We start from the raw sequence: 25,944 nt of genomic DNA, 5'->3' as shown, positions 1-25,944 counted from the left end.
CTGTATCTGCTTTGAAGAGGGAATGATCCAGTAAGATGAAAATGTGGCTAGCTGTAGGGTATGCTTCTGCCTCCCTCTGCCCCCTGCATTGCTGTGGCAGGAACCTGGGTGCACAGCTGTGTCAGAACATGCTGCCCCAGCACACAGGGTAGCGCTGGGCAGTGCGCCTTGTCTTGAAGAAGGGGATGTTTCATTCTCATGATACCAGATATGCTGCAAGTGATGCTGAAAGCTTCAACCAGCAAGGAGAATTACCATGACTTTGGCCAGAAGCAAGATTTGGGAAAGCTACATGGAGACCAGATGAATAATGCCTTGGTCTTGCAGACTTGTTAACCTCTGACTTACTAGCTGAAGTGGAAAAGTTGTCATGAGCAAAGCGTGTGTGCATATTTGCAAGCTAGTGAGCCTGTGAGCTGGTTTTTTTTTTAGTATCCTGGGTTCAGCAGTAGCAGTCACTTTTTCTCCTTCTTAGTAGCTGGTGCAGTGCTGTGTTTTTGACTTTCGGCCGGGGGACAGTACTGATAAAACCGATGTTTTCAGTTGCTGGTCAGAATGTTTACCCTGACCAAGGACTTTGTGAGTCTCATGCTCTGCCAGGGAGGAGGGAAAGCTGGGAGGAAGCAGGGACAGGACACCTGACCCAAACTAGCCAAAGAGGTGTTCCATACCACAGCACGTCATGCCCGGGGATGTAACTGGGAGTTACCCGGAAGGGCAGTCTCTGCTCGGTCAGGCTTGTTTTTTGGCGGGTGGTATCATATTCTCTTCCCTTGTTATTTCCCTTATCATTATTATTATTGGTGGCAGCAGTAGTGATTTGTGTTATACCTTAGTTACTGGACTGTTCTTATCTCAACCCATGGCAGTTACATTCTTTCAATTCTCCTCTTCATCCCTTCCGGGGCGGGGCGGGGGGTGGTCGTGCAAGTAGAAACTGTGTGGCTGACTTGCCGACTGGCTTAAACCACAGCAACTGGTCATCATGATATTTTATTGATGAAATTTTGCTACAGTTGCAAAGAATTTTCAAAAAGCTAATGGGATTGAGATATATTTATTCCGATGTTGCAATACTTGGCACATTTGGGGGAAGAAAATTAGTATCCTGAACTAGTCTTTGCAGTGTTCTTAATTCCTTGACTAAGCACGTCCTCATATATCATTTTACTTTACCAGCTTTTGGGAAGAAGAGCATGTTTTGCTAGTCAGGACTTGTTTTGACTTAGTTTTTAATAATATCAGTCAGCACCATGTTGCCTGAAAGTCTGAATATGACAAAAGTTTAGTTTTAAATGGGCTACTTTTATGAGGTCATGTGCAGACTCATTGCTCCTGAATCAAGATCATAAATGTGTGATTTTAATAACATTCAGTGAGAATAAGTATTTGCATATCCTTGGAGAAACTGTTCTCTGCTGCATAGTTCAGCTATTTCAGCCATGATGTGGAGGGGGCTGAATTTCAAGATTTGCATGTTGCTTAGAGTATTGTGCGTATATAGGGTAGGGTATAGAAAGAAATAGTGCAAGTAATTATTTTTTTCCATGGTGAAGTACTTCTCCCAAGGCAGAGAGTAACAGTACCAAGCATACCCAAAGCCAGGATTTCTGTGGTGCAGAAAAGAGTTTAGGTGTTGAACTGAAAGCTGGTCATTGCTCTGTGTGAACGCTGAGTGAGGGACCGATGAGAGGTAATTACATAGCACAGTTTCAGTCCTCTACTTCCCTATTATTTTTTGTATTTTGGGAGTCTGATGGAGCAGTCAGCATAGGAGGTCAGCCACAGATTGCCCTTCTGTCTGTTGGAACCACTGTTTGTTCCGCAGGGAGTGGAGCGCATTGACCTGCCAGGGCTCAGGAGCCTGCGCACCGCCCGCAGCCTGGAGCAGGGCATGGTGCTGACCATCGAGCCAGGCATCTACTTCATAGACCACCTCTTAGACCAAGCCCTCTGTGATCCTGCGCAGTCCTGTTTCATCAACAACGATGTCCTGCAGCGTTTTAGAGGATTTGGTGGGGTGAGTAATTGTTAACTGGATGTTTTTCTGCAATTGGTTTTCTGTTTGTTCACCCTTACTATGTACTTGAGAAGAAATCTTTTGGAGGTTGTAATGTATTTTACATAGGGCTGTTCCTGAAGAAGCACCTTGGGCCATTTGACCCTGCAGACAAACTATGGGAGGGGGGTGTTATTTTTAAATGCGTATTTGTAGTTGTGATACCCAATTAATAAAAAACACGGAATAGACCCATATTTTTTCCATTGATCGAAATACCCTCTGTCAGCACTATACACTGATTTGCCAGGTGGGTGTTTTGTCAAATGTGTGAAATATGTACATGTTATGAAATACAAGACTGAGATCTGAGGTCCAGAGTTAGCTTCCTTAGCAGCAGTGCAGTCCAGTGCTCCCTCTGAGGGCAGAACACCCTGGTGCTGTTTAAGTCAAGGAGGCAGTACAGAAAAACAGCAGTAATTGCTCTTACTGGGTTAATGCCAGAACCTGATGCATGTAAAGCCTACCCTGTTTTTCAAAGGAATGGTTGGTGGTCTTCATTGAGCACCCATGCTCCAGGTGTGTGGCGTTGCAGGCTCGGTTAGCAGCGTGAGGGTTGACTGCCCTGGGAGGTAGCTGTGATGTAGGTGATCATTCCCACACCGGCAGTTGCCGTGCAAGTAAAGGGGCCTTGTTTCTCCATGCTCTTCAGGGCACATGTCCCGTTCAAAGCCACTGCCCTCGCAGAGAGTTTAGCAGTTGCAGTGGCTTCCAGTGGGTTTTTGTTTTAGTGGGGCAAGCATTTGAAGGGTACTGCATTGTTCTCCGGGCTTCCATATTCATGAACAGAGAAGATAGAGCAGACAGCTGCAGTGCCCTGTCCTCCTCATGGCTTTTCTGCCAAGTTTCAACAAAGCTAACAATCACTGGCAACGGCAGTGATTCTCTGGTATGAAAAATCATTCATTAGTAATTGTCTGCTGCTGCCATTGACTAATTTATAACTGTACACCAGCCATGAGAGGGTAATTACTGTAATGCTTTTGGTCTGAGCTGGCTTTGAATCACCAAGTCCGACAGAAAAGTTGTGTGTGCCATCATCAGTGGTGTAAGCCAGCTGGGCTCCTGGGCAGCCATCTGTGGAGGCTCCCCATCCGATGTGTGCACAGCCTTATCGAGAGACATGGGACTTTACCCTCCCTGGTAGGTAATTCACTGCTGAGGTTTGGGACGTTATCTGTCTCTGTGTTGTTTCTTTATCAAGACTTGCCAATCAGCCAGCAGAAAGACTGGTGCATGAAAGTCAGCTAACTGCATTTTCTGACTGTAAGCATGTCATATATGGCACCGCAAACTTGAATCATACTTTAAAGGAGCACTGTGATGTACTTGTGTAGCTTGACACCACAACAAGAACAGGTTATCTTTGCTTTCCTTGAGAACACTCTGTGGGAGTTTTTGAGCAGTTGAATTCGTTCCTGGTGAGCTTTCTCTGGAAATGCTCAGCAAAGCCCACATTTTTCCATGACTTGCCATGATTGCCCACTTCAGCTCTGGAGCTTCATACATGCACATGTGTTTGCGTGAAACAGGAGTGACAGCATAGGATCTCTACCTTGGTAATAATTGCACTTTTGTTCCAGAGATTTCAAGCAAATCTAACTTTCTTCCCTGTTTTTTTTTTTTGCTTAACTTCCTGTAATGATGACTTCTAAGGAGAGCTAGCCAACAAACTTTGCTAAAAGGGGGAGCTGCCCAGAAACGATTGAGCAAAATTCTAAATCTCTGATCCCCCTGTGAACAATACATTTTATTTAGAGAGAAAAAAATAATAATAAACACATACCCTGAGCCAGATGGTGTCACTTTTTTTTTGTGCAGCAAAAGAATGGAAATAAAATCTGAGACTGAAATACATCTGAATATTTCTGGATTCTACATGGAAGCTGAATTATAATGCAATCAAAATTATTTTTTCCATCTTTACAATTCTGACTTGATTCTGCATAAATAAAAGGTGCAATTCATGCTGTGTAGCATGCTCAGTTATCTACATGCTGGTTCATTCTAGTTTATGCAGAATAAGTATTTTCTCAAAAGCATGTCAGGAAACTTTCTACATGATCAAAAAAGATCATGTGAAGCTCAGTATTTTCACTGACAAATACAAATACTACAGGGGTTACTCTTGGTGTTAGTTGTAGTTAAAGAGCTCACTACAGCCAGTCCAGTCTTCCTTGAAGTTTAAAAGAAAAATGCGTTCTGAGAAAGGAAATAAGTAGTCCATTTCCCTCAGCAGAGCTCAGCACTAATTAAAATGTTCTTAATTTGGTTTAGTTTAATTCACTTCAAAAATGAACTTACATTAACCAGAGTAATACCACTGTAATTCTTAGCAAGACTGTCCACACAGGGGATTTGTGGATTTTAATGAATTCACCTCAAATTCATGTCTTTTTGGAGCTTTGGATAATTTTCTTGACTATGACAAGTCTCTGCATTGAGAAGGTCTTTTGCTGTGCCAAAAAAGGCAAGACTGTGGCCATTTGTTATAAGACATGCTGCCTGCTGTTAACCATAAAGAGATTGTAAAAACTGCAAGAGCAAGAAAACATGAGAGACAAGGCAAGGTTTTCTTTCACCTGTCCCGTATTGCTGCTGGCATGTGAGGTGTGTGCTGGCCTCCTGTGCATGCTCAGAACATGTCCATCAGCAGCCTGTCCTTCCATTATCCCTGTGACACAGATCCCTGTAACTGCTGCTGAGGGACCTTGTGATTTGGGCTTTTAGCAAACAAGAGCCAAATACCCTCCCTTAGGAGGGAGGGAAAACATTTTGCTAGGGAATCTGCTTCTGAGAGCACGGGCTGCCCTGTCTGAAGCCCTAAGCTCTTTGCTTGACAGCCATTGAGTTCAGTCCTGCACAAGCTTCCTTGGCCAATTTTTGGAAGCCACAGTCACATGTGCTTCAGCTCTCTAGCTGCAAAACTAAGGTCCAGTTTACTGAGGTCACAAATTCTGTGGGGCAAGGGCTGCCATCGGATGCTGGCGCAGCGCCTGTCTCGGAGCATCTCTGCTCTGCCTGGACTCTGCCCGTGCTGCTCTCATAAATAAACATAGATGTGCAAATAGAGGTATGTGTAGACAGTTGCACATACTACCCAGGAAAAGCAGCCGATTCCTCAGGGAAGGGGAAAGACCAACTCCAAATGTTGCCCTTTAGGGTTTGACGTTTCCATTCTTCATAAGCTGATTACTGATTCATGGGATGTTTTCTCAAAGACCCAGTAAAACCATTCAATCTCTTTTTGGCCTTAAATATTCAGTCTCTGTTTAGGCTTTATTTTTCCCTAGGATTTGTTAGAACTGGCACTAAACTTAACATGTGAAAACTCTATGTAACTTAGAGAAAATGCTGAAAGACAGCTAAATGTTAAAATACATTACTTTCTTTAATTTGCAGATTTTTCTCCTTTAGAAGTTAAATAGATTTGCAAAGCACAGGACCTTGAAGATCTGCTAATATTATGATATTTTTCAAAACAATAGTACTTCATTTACTCAGGAACAAATGTTAAACCAAATAAAAAGCAGGGTATTTAATTGCTTCTACCTTCGGTTCACAAGAGAGGCTTGCAGTTGTGTCTGTCCTGATTTTCATTTTTCGGAAGTCTGAGCTCTGCTTCTGGGTTTATTGTGCATGTGTGTTGTGGAATTAAATAGTTTACTACACAATAAACATTATGCTCATCTTTTTAAAAATTTCATATTACGCAGCAGTAATAATGCTACACAGCATTTTTTGGAGAAATTTTCATAGAAAAGCAGTTGTCATAATAAAATATGTATCTTTCTTTAAAGTCCTTGGAAGAGTAGTGATAGTTGCAGGCAACCCAAAACCAGCGACTAGTTGTTTATAAACCTTCTTTAACCCTTTTCTCTTAAGTTTTCTAGTTAACATAATTAGGTTAAAGTAAGAGCAGTTGTTTCTAACCTGTATTTAGCTTGTAGTTTATTGCTTCTTTTTGAGCCTGGATGAAGGGATTGTGTGCCTGAAGCTTCTTTTTGCAGACGTATCAGTTGATCTAATAAAATGCATGGCCTCACCCTAGTAATGTTTATATGTGGACCTTTAAAATAAAATGTGCATGATATGTGGACTTGTTTGCGAGTAAGAGGAGGAAAACTGGCAGCACTGGATGAGAAAGTGTCACTGTGTAGCACAGAGCCTATTAGACTCTATAGAAAACATCTTGGTGTTGCCGCTTTGTGTAACATGGTAGCAGTACCTTCTCCAACCCTGCAAGGTACCTGCAGATACCCGGTGTGTGACATAAAGGCAGCTCTGTTAGCTAACTGTTCCCCTGAAATACAGAAGTCAAGTTCTGTTTATGCAAAGTTTGCTCTTATAAAAATTATTGTTTAGTGGCTGAGACAAAATAAGCCCTCTTGGTTCCATGCATCTGCCTCTGTAGGGTACCAGCTTTAAAAACAGACATGTGGATCCTTCAGATGAAAGGAGCATGTGTACTAATTTACTTCGTGGGGTACCATGTGTGGCCCATGTCCTATCATCCTTTCCCAGGCGATTCTCGTGGTCTGAGATCTTGCAGCAATAGTATTTCTGCTTTCCACAGCCATAATCAAACAAATGCTCAATAGATTCATAAAAAAGGAGACATGCCACCAGTGGTCTTTTTTTAATCACATCTGGGATCTGTCATCTGCAAATCTGGACTGTTTAATTGGCCAAAATTGTTTCTTGATTCTCAAAAGCTTTTTATATATAAATCATCATCCAGAAGAAATGAATGAGTGCTACAACCCCCTTCTCTTGGAAGATAACACAGGAGGCTCTGGAGAGCATGACTGTATTAGTAAGTCAGGACAAAGTGCGAGGCTGTATATATAGCTGACAACAGCCCTGGCGTTTTAACTCCTGTGCTGTGCTTGGCTATGTCCACACAGCCCTGCTTTAGGACAGAATTGGGTCCATCATGTTGAGCCACATGATGGTTTGTGCCTGGAGTTAGGCAGTTGTGCAGTCAGGTCTATCTAGACAGATCATGCCATTACCCTTGATAAGAAAAGGCATTTTAGAGACAGTCCTGTCAGTCCTGGCCACTTCACCTTTGCAGGAGTGCTTTTTGAAGCATGCCATTTCACACCGAAAATGCAAAGCCTCCCTTGGGGTATTTGCAGAGCACCCTGAAAGCTGCTGGTTCAGCAAGCCTCCCACCTTGGTTTTCTGTTCGTTTAAGCCATGTCCAATTCCAAATTGCTCTGTAGCCCTGAAACAAGCAGCACTATTGAATAAAGAGCCTGCAAACGGGGACAGCTCTGAGAGCAAGTTTCATAACCACTGTCCTTCACTGGGAAAAGCAGTCCCAATCCAGTGAGCCTTGCCAGGCAGATCCAGCATCTTTTGTCCATTTGGACAGAAGACAAGACCAAATGCCGGGCTCTCCTGTAGGGAAGGTTTTGCAGGTCCTCTTGAAGCTGCTTCTTGCTGCTGCTGAGTTTAAGCTCAGAGCTAAATATGGAGGGTGTGAAGGAAAAGAGCAAATGCAAAAATTTCCTTCCTCTTGAGAACCCATGTTCCTCTTGCACTTGTTTTGATTTTAGGCACAGGAAAAATACCACTGAGCATGGTGAGTGTGTCTTCTCCGTAACAGCAAGCACCTATTTCAAGTGAAATTCATCCAGGCAGAGAAATGGTTAGATCATGGAGAAGGAGCTGGAGCTTTCCTAGGAATGATGATGAGTGAGGCCCCAAGGGAGCAGTGGGGCTGTGTCCTCGAGACCATTTGGAGTTGCTGATGGTGAGCAGGCTGATGCAACAGTGCTGGCTCTCCCGCTTTTCACAGCAATCCACATCTGTACACTGATTTGGAGAAAACTGCATGGAGACCTCCTGGGAGACCTGCAGTGGACCTACAAGGATACCAGAGAGGGACTCTTCATTACGGACTGTAGCGATAGGACAAGGGGAAATGGGTTTAAACTTAAGCAGGAGAAGTTTAGATTAGATATAAGGAAGAAGTTCTTTACTGTGAGGGTGGTGAGGCACTGGAACAGCGTGCCTAAGGAAGTGATAAATGCTCCATCCCTGTCAGTGTTCAAGGCCAGGCTGGACAGAGCCTTGGGCAGCATAGTCTAGGGTGAAGCATCCCTGCCCATGGCAGGGGGGTTGGAACTAGGTGATTCTAAGGTCCTTTCCAACCCTAACCATTCTATAATTCTATGACTCTATGATTATAAAACCTAGTTAAAGTATTTCTCCTAAACAGTGGGTTGCTGTGTGTGACACTCCAGACTGATGGGTTTCCCCATCATCTCCCATTTGATAATTCTCAGTTCCCTGGCTTAGGTGGCTCAAGTACCCCTGCACTCTCCTCATTAGGGTGTCTCGCTTCTCACCCCCACCAGGATCTCCCTTCGTGGACTCTTCAGCCAGCCCCATGTCTCTTTATCCTTTATGTGTCAGTCCTGTCTCGCCTCAACTGTATCTTCATTCCTCTGGCTTCTTTCATCATTCTAGCTCCATTTTTCACCTTCTTTTCCCTACTAATTTTCTCTTGTGGTTTGAATCGCATGCAGCAGTGACAGACACCTCATCCCACTTGTTTTTCCTCCTCCCCTTTAGTCTGGCTTTCATCTGCTATGCTTTCAAGTCTTTTCAAAGAGTGCTGAGGTATCGGTGAAGGCATGAAACACTGAACTGGAAAACACCAACATTTTTTTTCTTCTTTTGCTAATCTTACTGGGTAAGCAGATGAACTGTGGGTGATATTATTCTGTAGCAAATACACTGAAGAGGTAGAGCTCAAGCAGGTGAAGGTTTGTGAAGCCAGTTCTTTGGAAGAGGCTCTCTCCTTAGGCAGTCAGCTCTAGGTTTGGCTGGCCTCCCCTCTGCTTTCAGACTTACGTTTGCACTAACATCAATGCTGTGCGCAGCTCCATTTACATTGGTATGCTTCCCAACATGATGCTTTGGCTTTTACCATGTTACCAGATCTGTCCCCTGGATTCTGGCACTTTTGCAGGGCTCACCTGGTACCATCTGTTTTTTGGCAGGCTGTGCCTAGGCTCAAGACCTGGCAGGCCAGATGCTGGGGCTGTTGTGAGGCAGAGGGCATGGTTCACTTTTAGATGCAATGTGACCATCTTGCTGAATCCTTCGGTTATTTTTTGCTCAGCTGGCCAAATTTGAAGCAATGACTCAAAAAATCCACCCTGGTAAAATTTGCTCAAGTGCATAGAATCATTCAATGTGTTGCTGATTTCCTCTTCTGCAGCAAGGCACCAGCCTTTCAGGCACACCAAGTGTAAAGAGCCTTGCAGCTTTCAAATTTACAGCTGTCCAAATCAAATGTGCAAACTCAGTGGAGTTTGTTTATTTAATTCTGCTTTATAATACCCTTAACTTGATACCAAGTAAAAGAAACAATCTGGCAAAGACATCATTAAACAGATTAATAAGGACTGGATGACTCATTTTGTTTGAACAAATGGATTATTTTGCAATCAGAAGTACAAATGTTAACCAGCTTTATTTTTAGTCGAAAATGTCAAGAGGTCAGAAACAATTAAAACAACTGTAAGGTGGGAGTACCCAGAGTTTGTGTTCTCTTGGATTTACACCTTACTAAAATTGCTTTTATTGCAGCCTAGTGACTTACTAACATTTTTCTGATAAGATAATGGGAAATGACTGCGTAGGCATATTTACTGGTAAGAAGAGATTATGCTCCAAACAGAAATGGAGCATACTTTTCATTTAACAGAACAAGAGCTGGAAAGCTGAGAGGACCTGCTTTTTCCTTGCATGATTTCAAATGTACTGATTGTATTTTAAAAGGAATGTCTGACACGCTTAGGACTTTTATGTCAGCTCAGAATTCAATGTTTTGAATATCAACTGCAAGATATTTCATGTTGCAGTTCCTCCTTTGAAAGTTTATTGTGTTTAGAGAAAAGAGAATGTGATGTTAAAGTGCAAAGAGCAGGTAACTGCAGCTCAGCAGCAGGACTGCTTCGAGAACCAGCACTTTGGCATCAGGAGGTGCTGCTGTTGAGCCTGTCCCTTGCAAGCCATGCACTAGCAAGGTTGGAGGCAAATTTACGGGAGAATGTTCCTTTTGCTGCTCCCAATGTCAGGGGGGAATTACTGGCCCTATGTAATTAGGCACCATGAGCTCACTGGTGCAGCATCTCACTCAGCCTGTTCCTGGTGCACCCAACATAGCAGAGGCATCACCTGAGTCACCTGCAGGGCCATCATCTCTGGTGTGGCTGCTCTGCTGGGGGTCACCGTGGAGCTTGTGTGATCCAGGAGGATGGCAGGAGTCGATGCCCAGGGGGGATTGGATACTCCGTGCCAGGGGTGCTGGTGGTGATGGACAATTCCAGTATTGCTCTGCCTGCTGTTGCGTCCACAGCCTGAAACTTCCCTTGGGCTCTCACTGGTGCCTGATCTGCTTCTCATCCCCAGCTGGAACACCTTGGTAACTGCGTGTTCTCTGTAACAGGTCCGGATCGAGGACGACATTGCAGTGACAGCCACTGGAATGGAGCTGCTAACCTGTGTCCCACGTACTGTTGAAGAAATAGAGGCTTTCATGGCAGAAGGCCAAAGCAGTGCCAAGTCATTTGAGTGCCTCTCCAGCCAAAAGCAGTAAACTTCAAGATGATACTTACTGTCTAAGCTAATCACTCATCATTCTGATTTAATGCTACAGCATATACAGTAAAACACACCAAATTCTTAATAGCAAGAGAGGTAGGCAGGCTGTTAGCTGGAATGATCCATTCATTCAAAATTAAGGTAGAAGGCTTCAGCACTTGATATCCAAGTAACTCAAATACTGCTGCATCCCATCAGCAGTTTACATTGCCAAGTACCACCTGAATAACGCTGCATTAACAGTGCATTAACCTACTGCATTAACAGTGGGACTTATATTTCTGTCAGATCTCAGCTCAGACATATCTTGCAATTAAATCTGAATTTTGGTGATTGGGACTCTTTAATTATCTGAATGCTGTCAGCAGTTGTAACAATCTAAGTCCTTTTTTGAACTTCATCACAAGTACTGTGAAAATCATAGAAGAAAAAGCAGCTGTTCTTGGTGAATATGACACATTTTTCTTACAGATCTTGTTTCAGTGTCAATGGAGTACACAGAATCAAATTTTTATTAAAATTACCCTTGGCATCATCTATGCTCACAACTTCGTGATCATTATGCTCTTCTGCTCCAGTTCCTGCTTCTTTATCTGACCTTTCTACCACTTTGTTCTCTGGAAACTTTGACCCGTCGTTAGCCAGATATATCTGCTCTGGGTAGTGGGCGTACTGATCCTTAACACACAGCCCAATGCTTAGTAGATTTGTCCATCTATTTGTTCCTCAAAAATGTTGATTGCTGTGGTATTGACAAGCCTTAGAAATAACAAGAAGGGAGAATCTTTGCTGCAGGGCTCAGGGTCATTCAGCAGCATATGCTGTGCAGAATGATAGAGTATTTTTAACTATCCAGTGTCAGCCGGCTCACAATGAAATCATGTCAGCTTTATTTGGATACACCACAAACATAGTAATAAAGATCATAACTTGATTTTCCATTCATGCAAGGTTTAAATTACCCAAAGAGACTTTTCTTTACTGTAGGTGTTCATCAGCCTGCAGGAGAATAAGTATATTTCTTGCATCATAAAATAGCACTAGTTGCTGTAACTACATAAAAATAATCTTGGTCACTTTATGAACACATCAAACTGCTGTTCAGTCTTCAAGCTCTGTTGCCCAGTTTGAGTGCAAAGCTGCTTCAGAACCTTCCTCTGCCATGCAAGGGGGGACTGAAATCACAGCAGGACGTCGGGGGCTTTCTGGGTCATAACACTTGCCAGGTGAGAGTTTTCCCATTGTGAAGGTTGACTTGATTACCTTGGTGTAGCAGTTCTCTTGCTCACATCTTGTCATTTTATTACCAATGAGCCCATTTACATTTTTTTAAAGGTTGCTGGGCACTGGTTTATAAAAGGTAAGTGCAGGATGTCTTGATTGTGAAGGGGAAGGGGCAAGAAGGGGAGGGTGTGGGATTTGTAGCTTGTACTGCAACTGCACTAATGCTTCCTTCTGTGATCAAGTGTCATGCCTCTGAAATGTAGTACTTGTGCAGAGGACATCAGGCTTTGCTTTGATAGCTTTGCAGATTCAAGAACAAAGAAACTACACTAGCACTGCTTCAGAGTTGTCTGCCCCTAAAACTGGGGAGGTTTTTCCAGTGCAAGACAGTGCTCATGACCTCAGCCCTCTTCCCTCCGTGTCCAAGTGTTTTCCTGCTCTAAACACACCCGTGGGATCACTCACTGCTTTGGGCACTCTGAAACCTGCTGTTGCTTGGGTTCAATTTCCAAGTAACACCTCAGAGATTTAAAAGAAAAAAAAAGGAGTTTTGGAATTGTTTCAACTAAGCTGTAACCCCAGTCTAGTTAATAGGCCTTTCCCTGCCTGTGATTAATCTTGGCAAATATTGGCCTCTGCCGCTGCAGAACAGGTCCAGCAATCTGGCATGCTGCAGGAGGCAGAACTGGTTCTGCTTCGACATGTACCAGCGAACAAACCCTGCCATGAGTTCTAGGGGAGAGCACTTGCTCACGCAACCAGCTGCTCTGTTGTTTGCTTGCCCGAGACATGGGTGCATTTCAGGCTGGGATGGTGCACTGTCTGACATTTTCCTTCATTATCAGGCCCATGAACTTGATGAATATGAATTTCATCCTTCCTTCCAGAAGTCTGTTCTGTAATTATGATAATTTTTATCCACTTAAGAAAAAAGTGAATTAGAACTTTTTTCTGAATTGTGTGTGTGATGCAGGGAATTAAACCTTTTAATAATGGCAAAGTGGTATTTAATACACTTTAAACGTATTAGTGAGGGGGTAAATATAGGTTATGGCAAACTTTCTTTTTGACTACATTAGGGTGTTTTAGGCTGTTTGTTAGCTATGTCCTCCCAAATGCTTTTCCCCTTGGTGCAAACAGACTCAGATAAAGTGGCACCAGAATAACAGTGTGTTATGTTTAGCAAGTTGCTGTGTTTAGAAAGGGCTGAGTGCTCCTGAACCCATCTGTTCATCCCTGGGGTTGGATGCACTTGGGATTTATCTGCAGGGTATAATTAAAGTGGTAGAGCCTCCTAGTGCTTGTGGAGTCTAGAGTAGTGAAAAAATGGGAATGTTGCCTGATAAAACGTATGGTGCTCCTTCTTCTAGTGACAAGCATTGTATCACAGTATCACAGACTGTAGCTGTTAAGAAAAATGTGTCAGAAAGGAAAACCTGAACTTTTATAGGCCTATGCTGAAATTTCTTGTGTAGATGAAATTTTCTTGTTTTTAGGAAGGAGAGTCATCCAAGGTACCTGCCGTGGGTGTTCTGTGCTTTGCAGTGGCATTTTGCTGTCACACAGCCTGGGCTGCTCCACCCTGGGGCACAACTGGAAAGCCTCACCTCTGCCTTTGCCTCTCAGAGGTCTGAGACAGACTGGTCTCGTAGACTGGTTTGGGTTGGAAAGGACCTTACAGCTCATCTAGTTTCAACCCCCTGTCACAGTCAGGGACACCTTCCACTAGACCAGGTTACTCCAAGCCCTGTCCAACGTGGCCTTGAACACTGCCAGGGAAGGGGCAGACACAGCTTCTCTGGGCAACCTGTGCCAGTGTTTTACCACCTTCATAGCAAAGAATTTCTTCCTAATAGCTAATCTAAATCTCCCCTTTTTGGCAGGAGGGATCTTAGAATAATAGAGTGACATTTTCCTTCCAACCAAACTCTCACTGAGGATAGATTTAATATAATAATTTGTTATAATCTTGGGTTCATGACTTCACATATTAAAGTGATATGCGGCACACAGCCTACATGCTTCCCTAGGCAATCAAAGCAAGCATGGAGACTGCCAAGCCAGAAATGCCACTGTGCAAACAAATGACTTTTCATAACTAACTCAGTGGTTTTATTTTAGACAAGAAGGAAGTGGAATCAGAGCTGTCAGGAGTAACAGGTGGAGAAGACACCCTCCAGAGCATCAGAAAGATTATTACTCCTACTCAAAGATATTTAAGAAATCATTTGGAGTCCCTGTTGTGGTTTTTACGGGAAGATCCAACACCAGCCAGTCAACAAGGCCACGTAATCCCAATTCACAGAGCTGACAACTGACAAGCTCCTGCCCTTTGCATCAGAGTAGGTAGACAGTTAACAAATAAGGTGCTTTCACGTCATCTTTTTCCTTGTAGTTTTTGGTGTTCTGTTCCTCCCTCTTTTAATTGTAGTACATTTTCAGTCTTAAATTTCTCTTGGTTTTGTTTTTTTTGTGTGGTGTTGTCACTGTTCTTAAATCAGGAATTCAGCCAAAAGTGTAGTAAGGTTTTGATTCTTTCCATTCAGTAAAAACCTGTGTGGAAGACAGAAATGGAGACTGTTGCACTGATTTCTCAATGATAGCTGCCTGAGGTAGGCACTTCCGCATTTGAGGAAAATACAAAAGGGACAGGAAAAATGAGGCCAGCACCTGAAGCAAAAGGGTTTTATTAGCTTCTGGTATTTCAACCCTACCTACTTAAGCTGCAGCTAGAAACAACAAAAAAACAAACAAACAAAAATATCTTTGTAAAAAGACTACCAAACAATCCATAAAAGTTTTCCACATATATTAAAAGTTTAAATTCAAAATAAAACTGTCAAGGTTTCATTTTCTAACAGCATCTTTATGGAGATAATATCCAAGTTCTCTTCCTAAGTACAGATACAAGGCAAACAAGCATCCTACAAAATAATCTCTAGAAAAAGGTAGTGTAGGAGGGAAATTAAGACAGTGTAATAATCCCCTAGGCAGACACACAGGTTAAATGTAACACAACTATACCATCAATGAAATACTTTAAAATGAAAATAAATTAAGGTTACGTCAAAGTTCCTCCTTTACTTGTATTCTTCAAATCTTCAATATAGAACATACCACTGCATTATGGATCATGGCAAAGACTTAGCACTAGCATTAAAAAAGTTGCTATAGAAAAACTTTTATGAAAATAAAACAAGACTGAAGATACTCCTTCACACAACTGTATGATGGCTATAGGAATTCCACTGAATCAGTTCTTCAAACTAGGGCCGTTTAGTTTTAAAACCACTGCAAATACAAGATTTTGGTTGTAAATCTGAGCAGCTATGAAAGTGGAGATGAATGTCAACAAGCAGTGATCCATACATTCTGGCTGAACAGATGCTGTCTTACCCCTTTCATTCCTTAGCCAAGCCACACATTTTGTTCTTCCCAATACCTGCACCCCAGCAAGAATGCAATTTTGCAGAGCAGAGTTTTCTGGTAGCATTTTGACATTTTGTGAAAACCAGAATCTTGTTCTCATAAGGCCTCAGACAGTGTGTGAGCAATGTGAACGCAGGCTTAGAATTAGGCTTTGTTACTCTGCTGCTTTACCTCTTATACATGATACTTCAGACCCACTTGCCATTTGGAAGCCAACTGCCTGTATATATCATCATAATATATTGCTATTTTTCTAGAAAACATCATCATCCCAGCTCACTATTACTTACACACCCTTTCCATTAACTGTAAGAGGGCAGGAAAGACCAAGTGGTGCTTTATAGGACTCATAATGCTGCAACATTGTCTACTGTCCATCGTTTTCTGGATTTGTTGTGGTGGTTTCAGTGCCAACAGGTTGCACATTGTCTGCAAGGCTGTGTGCGTGCTCAAGGAACAAGTCTTTCAGTACACTCAGCTCCTTGGTCAGGAGCTTTATTTTTGCCTCTAAACGTTCATTTTCTTCTTTGAGCTGGTTGACCCTCTGCAGCGTGTCTTGTGCTTTCTGCTTGCTTTTTAACCGGCTCTTTTTCACTGCCATGTTGTTTCGCTCTCTGCGCTTACGATACTCATCACTGTTCCTATCCACAAAAGAATTTTTCTTTCCCTGTTTGCTCGGAGGCACAGCTTTGCCTCCACCACCAGGACTAACAGACACCAGCTGGGGAACCTGCTGCAAACCACTGGTGTGTGCTTGGGTGTGAATCACGCTTACTCCATTTGCATCTGTAGTGGTGTTCTGTTGGGATGTCTTGCTCATTTGGACGGGCTGTTCTTGGACACAACAGAATTATTAGGAGACTGAAAATGATTATGTTTCTAGAAGGTGTTTCCAACAGGTCTTCACATGGATTACAGGCAAGGTGAACCTAGTAGGAACAACAACAACAAAAAAAAGCTATTAAAGGTGCTGGCTTCAGCTACAACCTTATACATCACTGGCTTAGCATAAGGGACTGATGGTACATCTGGCAATAACACATCACAACTGTGCTGGAAGTGGACAAGCTGCCAACTGCATTTCAGAAACCTCTCGAATGTATTTGGATTGGAAGGGACTGTTACTGGGTCATCTAGTCAAGCTGTTTGTATTGTTCACTGGCTTTACTCAGTTATTCCAAAGCCATCCCTGATGGATGGGTGTCTAGCCTAGCCTTGAATATCTCCAGTTTCACAACCTCCGTCTTGGCAACAGGTTCCACTGTCTAACTTTTCCTCCAGTTATATAATTTTTCTTAATTTTCAGACTGCAGTTTTCCTTCTGCAGTTTAAACCTATTAACAGCCTGACTCTTGACCAACAGGACTACTTGATCCTTGTCCTCTTCAGACCATCCCTCTGGGTGTATGCACAGACAGATTCTTCCCTGGTCTCTTTTCTCTGGAGTAAGAGAAAAGCAAAGTTTTTCAAAAGCAACTTTAGAAAACTACATTAAGTCTCAGATTCTGATTGAATTTGGTTCCACAATTACAATGAATATACAGCTAACAAGATGTCACTGCACAAATACCAGACTGGCAGTAATAGCCAGTTGTAATAGCTGTGCATGTGTTAGTCAAAATGCAAGTGTATGTTCTTCTTGAAGCATATACTGGCTTTATCTCAGGTTTAAATACAGGATTTCTGTAGTCCTCAAAGAGTACATAGATAGCTCTGTTAGACTGCCTATGACAGCTGAATTTTTCAACTGCTTTTTAGCATCTGATTCTGAAAGTGACAGTGTGCTCTCCTGTCCTCTCCATTTCAACAGATTACATGGCTTGCTCACTTCATCTGGACAGCCCAGCTAAGGAACTCATACCATTTTCATGATCTGTTTCACGTGCTTCATGAGATACTACAGGGGAAGGGGAGGATCCTGCCCCCAAAGGCACCTTACCCCATGTGCAACAAGTTTCTTCGCATCACCAGGTTCCATGTGCTATTTCTCTCTACACTATTGAAACCTATAATATTGCTTTAACATTCCCTTCAGATCTCTATCATATTCCCCTGTAATTCAAAGGGGAAATTATTTGTTCCATTAAATCAAATTTTAATGGAGTATTTCAGTTGGCCAGTACACAGGTACGAGCAGAGAAGATGAACCAATGTCACATCTCTCAAGCAAGCATTCGAGCCCTGCTAGAACCCATGTCCCTTGATTCTTTCTCACTGGAACTGATCCATATTGTATCAAGTAACCATTTAATAAGTGAGACACACTCTTATCTAGCTTGATGATCAGAACTCTTACCTGGGAGAGATGACACCTGGATACCTGTCCTGTTCCAACTAACATTTATGCAAAGCAAGCAGCACTAACTGCACTGTATCACAGATAACCCAGGAGTGGTAACAGCTGAGGCTTGGAACTGTTTTTCCTCTGGTTATTTGGAGGCTGGATCCTTATTATGAACTGTCAGTTCTTCAATAGAATGACAAGAAGGAAAGATGTCCTAGATAGCAGCAGGTGCTTCAAGGAATACTGCAAGGAGGTTTAAAGACAGCAGGTATAAGACATATGGAGGGAGCTCTCACGAAGGGTTGGGTAAAGGACACAGGTGTCATGAGGGCAGGGAGGCAGATGGGTCTTAAGAGTTCATTTCTCAGACACTGTCACACAAGCACAGCTGCTCTGCTCCTCTCCCGCACACAGGTTGGTTTCCTGTAAATGGATGACAGCCCCAGCACAGCAGGAGGCAGCTGCTTGGAAAGCCACTGAGTTTCACAGCATCTTGTTCCCATAAAGCTGCTCATCAGCTAAAGCTCAGCAACAGCCCCAGGCTGGTTCCACCCAGCACATGGTAGTGTTTTCCAGTGGCCAGTTAGAACTGCCTTATTTTCTCCTTGGGCCACCAACTGGCCACCCAGGACACCAACTGGCCACCCACTGCAGCATACATAATAGCTGGTAACTCAGAGGTGTCTTCTCAGGCAGGTAAGTGTTTCTTACTGTCTGACAGCACTCCTCAGGGACCACAGAATCTCCCAAGCAAATCAAGGCCTTTATTTTGCTTTCACACACACACACACACACACAAAAAAAAAAAAAAAAAAAAAGAAAAGAAAAGAAAACTTCTGTTTGTTTTGGCTAAAAACAAAAGATGTGGTTTAATTTGTTAATTAAATCAGGTTTTTTTTTTTTTTACTTGGCAGAAAAAGGAAAAAAAAACACACAAAGCTTCTTTTTTGAGATGTGACTGTGCTGATTCTGATCTTTAGTCAGATTTATTTATTGCACAGTCACTTAGGTGACTTGTCTAATGCAAAATCAGTCCCAATCTGCACAGCAATAGATGGCCTCCTTTGTCTCCCACTTCAGCAGGATCTGACTTTCTGACTTTAAATCTAGATGACCCTGTACAAAGAACAGCACAAAGCTCCAGCCGTACTGGCTCAATACTGGATGGACCCACTCCTGTGTGGTTTTCTGCCCACTCTCATGGGCAAGTTAGTAAGAGTTGATGGTAACTCTTGCACTGAAGGCTACACAACTTTGAGACTGGGTAGTTAAAAGCTACTATCTGCTGCCATAACTGACAAAGCCGCCTTCCCGTATCTTTCTCAGAGTGTTTTCCATACAACTTAAAAGAAAAATACACTCCAACATCCTTAAAAAAATGCGCTCAGAACATCTGAACTATGTATTTTAATTGCAGGTTGGCAGCATCGATGACAGAACCACAAACAATCCCAGGTACAAGGAGGCAAGGAGGCATTGATGTGATCCTGAGTTGTAATGAAGGCAGCTATTCCTAAAGATGAACTAATGTCTTAAATCCAAAAGTTTTCAAATTACAGATTTGTATACTTTCTGAAGAGGCATTATAACCACTATTGCTGAGGGCAGTACCGCGTTGCTTTAATGCCTGCTCTTTCCCACCACACGTCAGAACTAAAACCGACACCAGGCGTTGTGCTAGATCGGCTTTGAAAGTTGTGCCTCGACCTGTAAAAATCTGTTGGGAACCACAAAGATTTGTCAAGACATCCAGAACTCCACTGAGAGCCCTTACAACGTCCCAGTCCTTACAGCGCGGCGTTCTGCCGGCACCGGCGGCCGCTCGCTGACCTTTCCCCAGGCCGGGCACAGTCGGTAACAGCCGCGACGATGGCGCGGCCCCGCTGTCAAACGCACCTGGGGGCGCGCCGGCCCGGCCCCACTCCCCCGGGCCGGCCCCACCGCGGGCACCGGGCCCGCTCCTCCCCGCTCCCGCGAGCCTGTGGCGGCGGCGCCGCCGCCCTCCCCGGGGGCCGCCCGTCCCCGGCCGCGCTGCTCCTGCTCCTCCTCCCCCGCCGCGAGGGGCGCGGGGGTGCCCGGCGCTGCCAAGCCGTGACTTCACCGGGGGAGGAAAGGGAAGGGGAGGGGAGCCGGGGCCGCTCGCCGATTGCATCATGCGCACCCCTGCGCGGCGCCCGCTGCGACCCGGCGGGAGGAGGGAGGGAGGCGGCCGAGGGCCAGCCCGGCCCGCCGCGGCCCCCAGGCCCCCGCAACCGCAGCGCCCCGGCCCGCCGCCCCCCGCACGGCCGCGCTTACCTATGGCGGCACGAGCAGGCGGCGGCGGCGGCGGGAGGGGCCGGGCCGGGGCCGGGCCCGAGCCTCTTTCCTTAACGTGTGGCGTGCGGGCGAGCGGCGATTGCGACACCTCCCGCTCCGCCCGCCCCCTCGCCAATGGCCACCGCGCCGGCCGCCGAGGTGATGCAATAGCCGCACCGATTGGCAGCCGGCGCGGCCAATCAGGCCACAGGCATCCCGTCACGGAGAGGGCTTCCCCCCCGGCCCGCCCCGTCGGGAGCCGCATCCCGTCGCAGTTGGGTGGAGGGGAGGGTGCTGCACGGCCACGGGCGTCCGCGGCGCTGTGGGCGCCATCTTCCCTCCTCTGACATAGGGAGAGCGCTGGAGGACGTGTCGAGGGGGGTTTGGCAGAGGAGGCTGGTGGTACCTCCCGACGGGCCGCACGGCTCCCCGCTGCCCTCCGCCTGGAGCCCGTGTTTTCCGATACCTCACCCTCGAGGGCAGCACTGGCTACTCGTCCTACGTGCGATTGCCCCAGGCCAGGCCCCAGCTGAGTGTTGCGTGGCGGCAGCTGGCACGGAATTGGCTAGAACAGAGTTGCGTTTCTGTACTGATTGGCACCTGTTAATTGGGCCTGTGCTGTTAATTAGCACCGGGCTGTGTATTTCCATCTCAGCGTAGCTGCCGTGTGGTTTGCCTCTGCGGGAGGATGTGAGATACGGTGGAAGGCATTCTAAAGACTCCAAATGAGACTTGTAACTGTTCACTGCAGAAATTGTGGCAAATTCCTAAATTTTATAAACTATTAGTCAATTTGCTTTTTCAAACATTAAAAAAAAAGGCTAAACCCTAGGGAACATCTAGGTCACGGAGCTAAATGTCATTAAATTATGCACCAATTCACTGGTATATGTTTGTTATTGTAAAATACTTCCCTTTTTATAGGGAAGAATTGGGTTTTGACCCCTATTGTTTTTTGACACTTTGGCTTACAACACTTTAATTGTGCCTAAAAAATCACAGTGAGTACATATATATATATAAATATCTCAAGCTCTGTGTGTGCAGGATGAGGTTATAGCTCTTCAAATGGGAAACAGGCACTTTCAGTACACAGGTGTGTGCATCTGCAGCTCCAAAAATCACCAGTTTATAAGGTAAGTTTTGAACAAGTTCAGGTGTGCGGACAGTGAAAACAGTAGTGTGGAGGGGAAAAAAAGCAGGTTTTGTTTAAAAGCAGAGACAAAGTTGCAGTCTGTGCCTTACACCAGTTTAGCATATAGACCTGCCTGGGAAATACTTCATGTCCACAGAAGAAGTGGGAAAACTCAAGATTTGTAAACACAGAGCTCAGTGATGCAGATACAGTTGCTTGTATTTGCCATTTTTATGCGTGGATGATGTTGGGCGGAGGGGATGGTGGTTGTTTCTGTAAAGCCTTGTGGAAAACAAACCACATTTGCAGAAGTATTCTGAGGATTAGCGTGGCCAAAGAGTTTTACTCAGCTTACCATGAAGATACTTTTCCTTGTCAGTCATCAAGTATTTGCTTTAGAATCTCTACTGTTTTTCTGTTTCTCAGTTGAAACTGTTACATTTTCTGTGACAATGACTCATCCATCTATAGGTAGAGCAAAATTCCAGGTAAGCATTAACCATTATCCTTTGCTCACAATAGTTAAGTAAGTGTGTGCTCTTAGAGTGCTTTCCTAGGATTTCAGAGCACTTTATGACCATTCATTCATTAATCCTCATCAAAGAAGGCTGAAGAAAATAAAATGTAGACCAACTTATTCTCAGAGTCTGATTATTCTAAATGTTAATGCTCACACATAATTCCGTGCAGGTAAGGCACTTCTGCGCTTGGTTGGCATTGTGTCCTGTTACAGGAAAACTATCACACAGTGTGCTTTAGTGTTTGCAGGATTTATTTTTTTCCCCACAGCATTACAGTAAAAACAGGATATGATGGAAGCCATCTAAGAAGTAGTCACATAAATATATGGAAACTGCTCAAGAGGTGGCACTGAAACACATCCTTTACCTGCTTGTTCGGGAGTTACTGAGCTGTGCGGGAGCTCTGGAGCCAGGTGTCACAGGCTGGTTTGGAGTCCTTTTTGCTGTGATTCTGGATGTATTGCTAGAGCAGCAGTCTACCTGTACGACTGTAGATAATAATGTATCATATTTTTATGTGCATAATCCAGTCTCATGATTCTTTAAAGAATTTAGCCCTTGAAAAAGCTTGCATGGGTATTCAGCATCTTCAAGTAACCTATAGCGAATCACTGTTAGAGGCACAAATGCTATTGAAGACGTGGAAACTGTGGGAATTGGAGGCAGAAGGTGTAAAGGGGAAAGGAGCCTGTAGGGTAAATGCCTCTGTTTATTTCACACTCAATAGGTTCCCTTAACACTTACTAAAACTAAACTAGAACTAAAAAGTTCTCTGCAGCCTTCCACTTAATGTGAGAACTATTTTGTTGCTGTTTGAATCCCCTCTGTTGAGTATGATTTCATTCTTCATGCGTCTTAGTTCTGTCTTCATAGGCAATTATTTATTTGTCCTAGAATAAAAACCATACACCCTGGACTACAACCTACACTTTAAAAAAAAAATACTTTTTCTCTGAGTATTCAGCTATTTGCCTCTATTTCCCTCATGGATACCCCTTCACTGGATTTTTTTACTTCAGACTTGCGCATTCCTCTTAGAAGTTTACTTTTCACTTACGATGCCACTGTGTAGTTTTTCCTTCTGGTCTCCATCCGTGCCTTTGAATTCTTCTAGATTAGAAGTTGGTCATTTCCTTTCCAGTGATTTAGCAGAGAAGAAAATAAATGTATTTGTATATGTATTTTACAAGTGGAAATAAATAGGCCCCTTAGGTAAAAATGCACCATTCCAGGCTGTAATATGTAATGTATTTGAGAGCAAATGCACTGAATTATAACAAAATAAATGCTTTTCTTGGTAACTGCTACCACTCTTCTTTCAACCCAGATTTGTTCAAAACTGGATAGAAAAAACTCACTGGATATGATTGCATTCCTTATGATTACCAAAGAGGTGACATTCATTCAGGAATATCCCAGAAGTACAAAGTCTGTAACAGAGGTTTTCCCTAATCTTATTTCTGCAAACCTCCATTTTTTAAGTAGCCCTTTCATTTGGTATTGCAAGAATTACTTTTTGCATTCAGGACTGACCTGCACCAAGACCGAAATCCTATTGTTAGAAATCTGAATTTTGCAGAGCTGAGGTTATAAGAGCTTCAGAAAGCAGGACTGCTGATTTATCAGGAATCTGGCTATATTTAAAAAAAAAAAATATTCAGAAAGAAGCAGCATTATGAATACCTCTGTCTACCTGTTTGAAAAAGCTTGCACTTGTTAAGAACAAAATTTCTGAGGTTTTCGTCAATCCAATTTAATAATTTAAATGATAGAAACTTGTCTATTAATAGGTGATTTGTCAGAGGTAGCCTTTTTGAATAGGTGAAGAGAAAGGAGAGGAAACATTGCTTAGTGGTGACTACTATTTCAGGATCGTACTTCTAATTCTAGCACTGACTCACTATAGCCCTGGAAAGTTACGCTGCTTTTGTTCTAGAAAATCCAAAGTAAAGAAAGAAGCCATTCTGCTCTAATAGCAAACATCCATTTTATTGTAGCACTGCCTGGAGTTCATTTACAGGAAAAATCCAATGTCTTTGTTCTTTCTCTCTATGCAGCTATTAAGTCTCACAACTAAGTATTTCCAGTTTCTCATTCTGTATCTTCTAGAGCTACTTACCTTATTTTTAGCTATCAGTTAGAGTTATCCAGATATCTAGTTACTTATACTGGTTTCTGGAAAGAGATTAACTCAATTACATGAGCAGAATAAAGGGAATGGAGGAGGACACAAAAAAAGACAGCAGTTCCCTCCCACACATCTTTGCCGGATTATTGGGTGATAGCAAAATGGATCAGGCTACACAAGAACCTTACAGTGTCTGAGAAAACTAATGTATCAGTGATCACTTTTGCTAGAAACCCAAGCTATATCTTTCTAGGTGTTCCATGCCACACTTCTCTCCAGCTACAGTTTTAAGTAGGGGATTGAATCTCCTCTGCAGTTTTAAGTGGGGGATTGGTACATCATGTTTTCATATAAATAGAATCTGCATTAGGGGTTTTTTCCTGAGATTTAATCCCTTCATTTCCTTACTTTCGTTTCATGCCATTGTCAGGAAGCTCAAGTTTTTAATCAGGAACTTTTAGCTAGCACTTTTGGAACTAGCCAGCTGGATAAGAAAAGATGTGCCAATTTTTGCAAGTCATACTTTTCATGCGTTATTCTGGTTAGTAGGCTGGATTCCTCAACCGTCACGTATCAGAGGCTTCTCTTTCATAGCTACAAAATACTTGTTAATGATAAATTCTCTTTTTTTGTGAAACCCTTACCCAGCTTATGCATATCCCTCATGCTGTCAGGTATTTGTGCTTCACGCCAAACCAGCTTACGTTCTTCAATGCTGCTGTTTTATTTCAGAGATGGTACTTTACTCTGAAAAGTGTACCACTACAGCAGTAGCCTCTGAAGGATCTGAAGGTAAAAGGTCATCTCATTACCCTGAGTAATCCTTGGTTGTCTTGTGACAATTCTCTGCACACAAAATTACTGTCACAACAATGTGTACTTTTTCAAGATTTAACATGTATCATCCTCTCACTTCATGTATTCCAGAGACCTGCTTAGAAGATGACTAAAGTATTTTAAGTAAATAGTGATGGCTGGATATACATTAGTGTTCAGCAGGCACAAGTCCTTTCAAAGTGAGCAGAGCAGCTGGGGTTACTATATGTGACCCTCTACAGAAATATCAGAATATGGAATTAGAAGCTTTCTTGTAAGTATTTGAGTTTGAAAGTATCATGCGTGTCCTTGAAGAATGCCTGGTCTGGGAGGAGGCTGTAGGTGTGTCACTTTGCCCCAAAGTGTTCAGAGTTCTGGAAGAGCATCTAACAAAATGAAGGAGTGCCACGTTCCTTTGCAGGTTTTTTACAGAATTTTACAGGAGTTTTATCAACCTATGTTTGTATTTGAGTGTTCTCAGGCTTTGCTCTGACGTCTGGTGATCCAGTGAAAACTGGTATAGCCATTGCTGTGAATTTCAATGGGACTTGGCTTGAGTTTTACTTGGACTTCTTCAGTAATGGTACTAAACAATGCAAACTGCGGGTCTTCTGGTATCTACAGAGTGTGACAGGGTTTTGTAGGCTGCCACTGATCAATACTGGGGTTTGCTGCCACGTGTGTGTGAAATGTTAGGTAAGGTGAGGCTGCACAGCTACAGATGAGTAAAACCAAAGTAGATAAATGGACTGAAAGGAAAGTGGTATGTATCATGTGTGTGTATGTGCACATATAAAATCTGGTTCAAAAGAGACTTGTTAGAACTGAACAAGTCTGAGCGAGAATTAATGGCCCACACCTGGGAATAAGAGGTGAATTCTCAAGTATCCAGGTTTAGTAACTGCCACACCTGTCCTATATTCCCAAAAGCATAAATGAGGTCTGCAAGGATTTAGATAGCTTAGCTTCTGAATGCACAGTGCCATGGCTCGTTTCCAAGGCATCATCAGTCACCACATGAAAATCCCCACCCATAATTACTAGGGCATTATTTGTCACGGGGTATACTCTAGTGAAGAACTGTACCTTACTCATATGATATCAAGAAGAGTAAATAGTTTCAGGCATGAATTTTATCCGGAGTTTAAACTGCTTCTTCAGAACAGAAGCCTAAAATAAATACCCTTCCAGAAAAGCAGTGAAATTAGAGAGGCATAGCCCTGTTTCTTCTTCAGTTTCATAGTGGTGGGAGAATGAGAACACAAATTTCTTCCTTATCCATGGCTTGATTATTCCCTGCAACCAAATGGCCTGTGAAATACCATAAAAAGCTCAGTGAACAGCTACTTGAAAAGAAAAAAGAAACGGAGAGCTTGTCACCTGGCAGGGCATAGTCCACCTGATTATTTCCTCTGCCTCATTTCTATT

At 43.4% G+C, this 25,944-nt stretch overlaps 2 protein-coding genes across 3 annotated transcripts in view; one reads left to right on the top strand and one right to left on the bottom strand.

Annotated features, from left to right (window-relative positions):
- PEPD (peptidase D) overlaps positions 1-10,679 on the top strand; it is a gene marked incomplete at both ends in the record, with an annotated part of 171,098 nt that extends 160,419 nt beyond the window's left edge. The window contains 2 exons of the mRNA XM_080638384.1: positions 1,829-2,020; positions 10,530-10,679. Of these exons, the coding sequence (XP_080494510.1) occupies positions 1,829-2,020; positions 10,530-10,679 (342 nt within the window). The remainder of the gene's footprint in view (positions 1-1,828; positions 2,021-10,529) is intronic.
- Positions 10,680-14,023: 3,344 nt separating this feature from the next.
- CEBPG (CCAAT enhancer binding protein gamma) lies at positions 14,024-20,046 on the bottom strand. 2 transcript variants are annotated; one of them, XR_013958754.1, is made up of 3 exons: positions 19,917-20,046; positions 15,632-16,266; positions 14,024-14,461 (listed from the first exon to the last, which is right to left on the bottom strand). XR_013958754.1 is itself a non-coding variant. In XM_080637765.1 (2 exons), the coding sequence occupies exon 2, from the start codon at positions 16,155-16,157 to the stop codon at positions 15,705-15,707; it is 453 nt and encodes a 150-aa protein (XP_080493891.1). In that variant the 5' UTR covers positions 16,158-16,266; positions 19,917-20,046; the 3' UTR covers positions 14,571-15,704. The 2 variants fall into 2 exon arrangements, 1 of the variants encoding a protein (XP_080493891.1); XM_080637765.1 differs by lacking the exon at positions 14,024-14,461 and having other exon boundaries at positions 14,571-16,266.
- Positions 20,047-25,944: the final 5,898 nt, after the last annotated feature.

The sequence above is a fragment of the Psittacula echo genome, assembly GCF_963264785.1.
Source record: "Psittacula echo genome assembly, chromosome: Z".
Lineage (NCBI taxonomy): Eukaryota > Metazoa > Chordata > Aves > Psittaciformes > Psittacidae > Psittacula > Psittacula echo.
Note: the sequence above shows the minus strand (reverse complement) of the source record. Positions and strands in the feature narration are given on the sequence as shown.

Coding starts and splice junctions, on each gene's coding strand:
- CEBPG (XM_080637765.1), bottom strand. CDS start 16,157: ATGAGCAAGACATCCCAACAGAACACCACTACAGATGCAAATGGAGTA.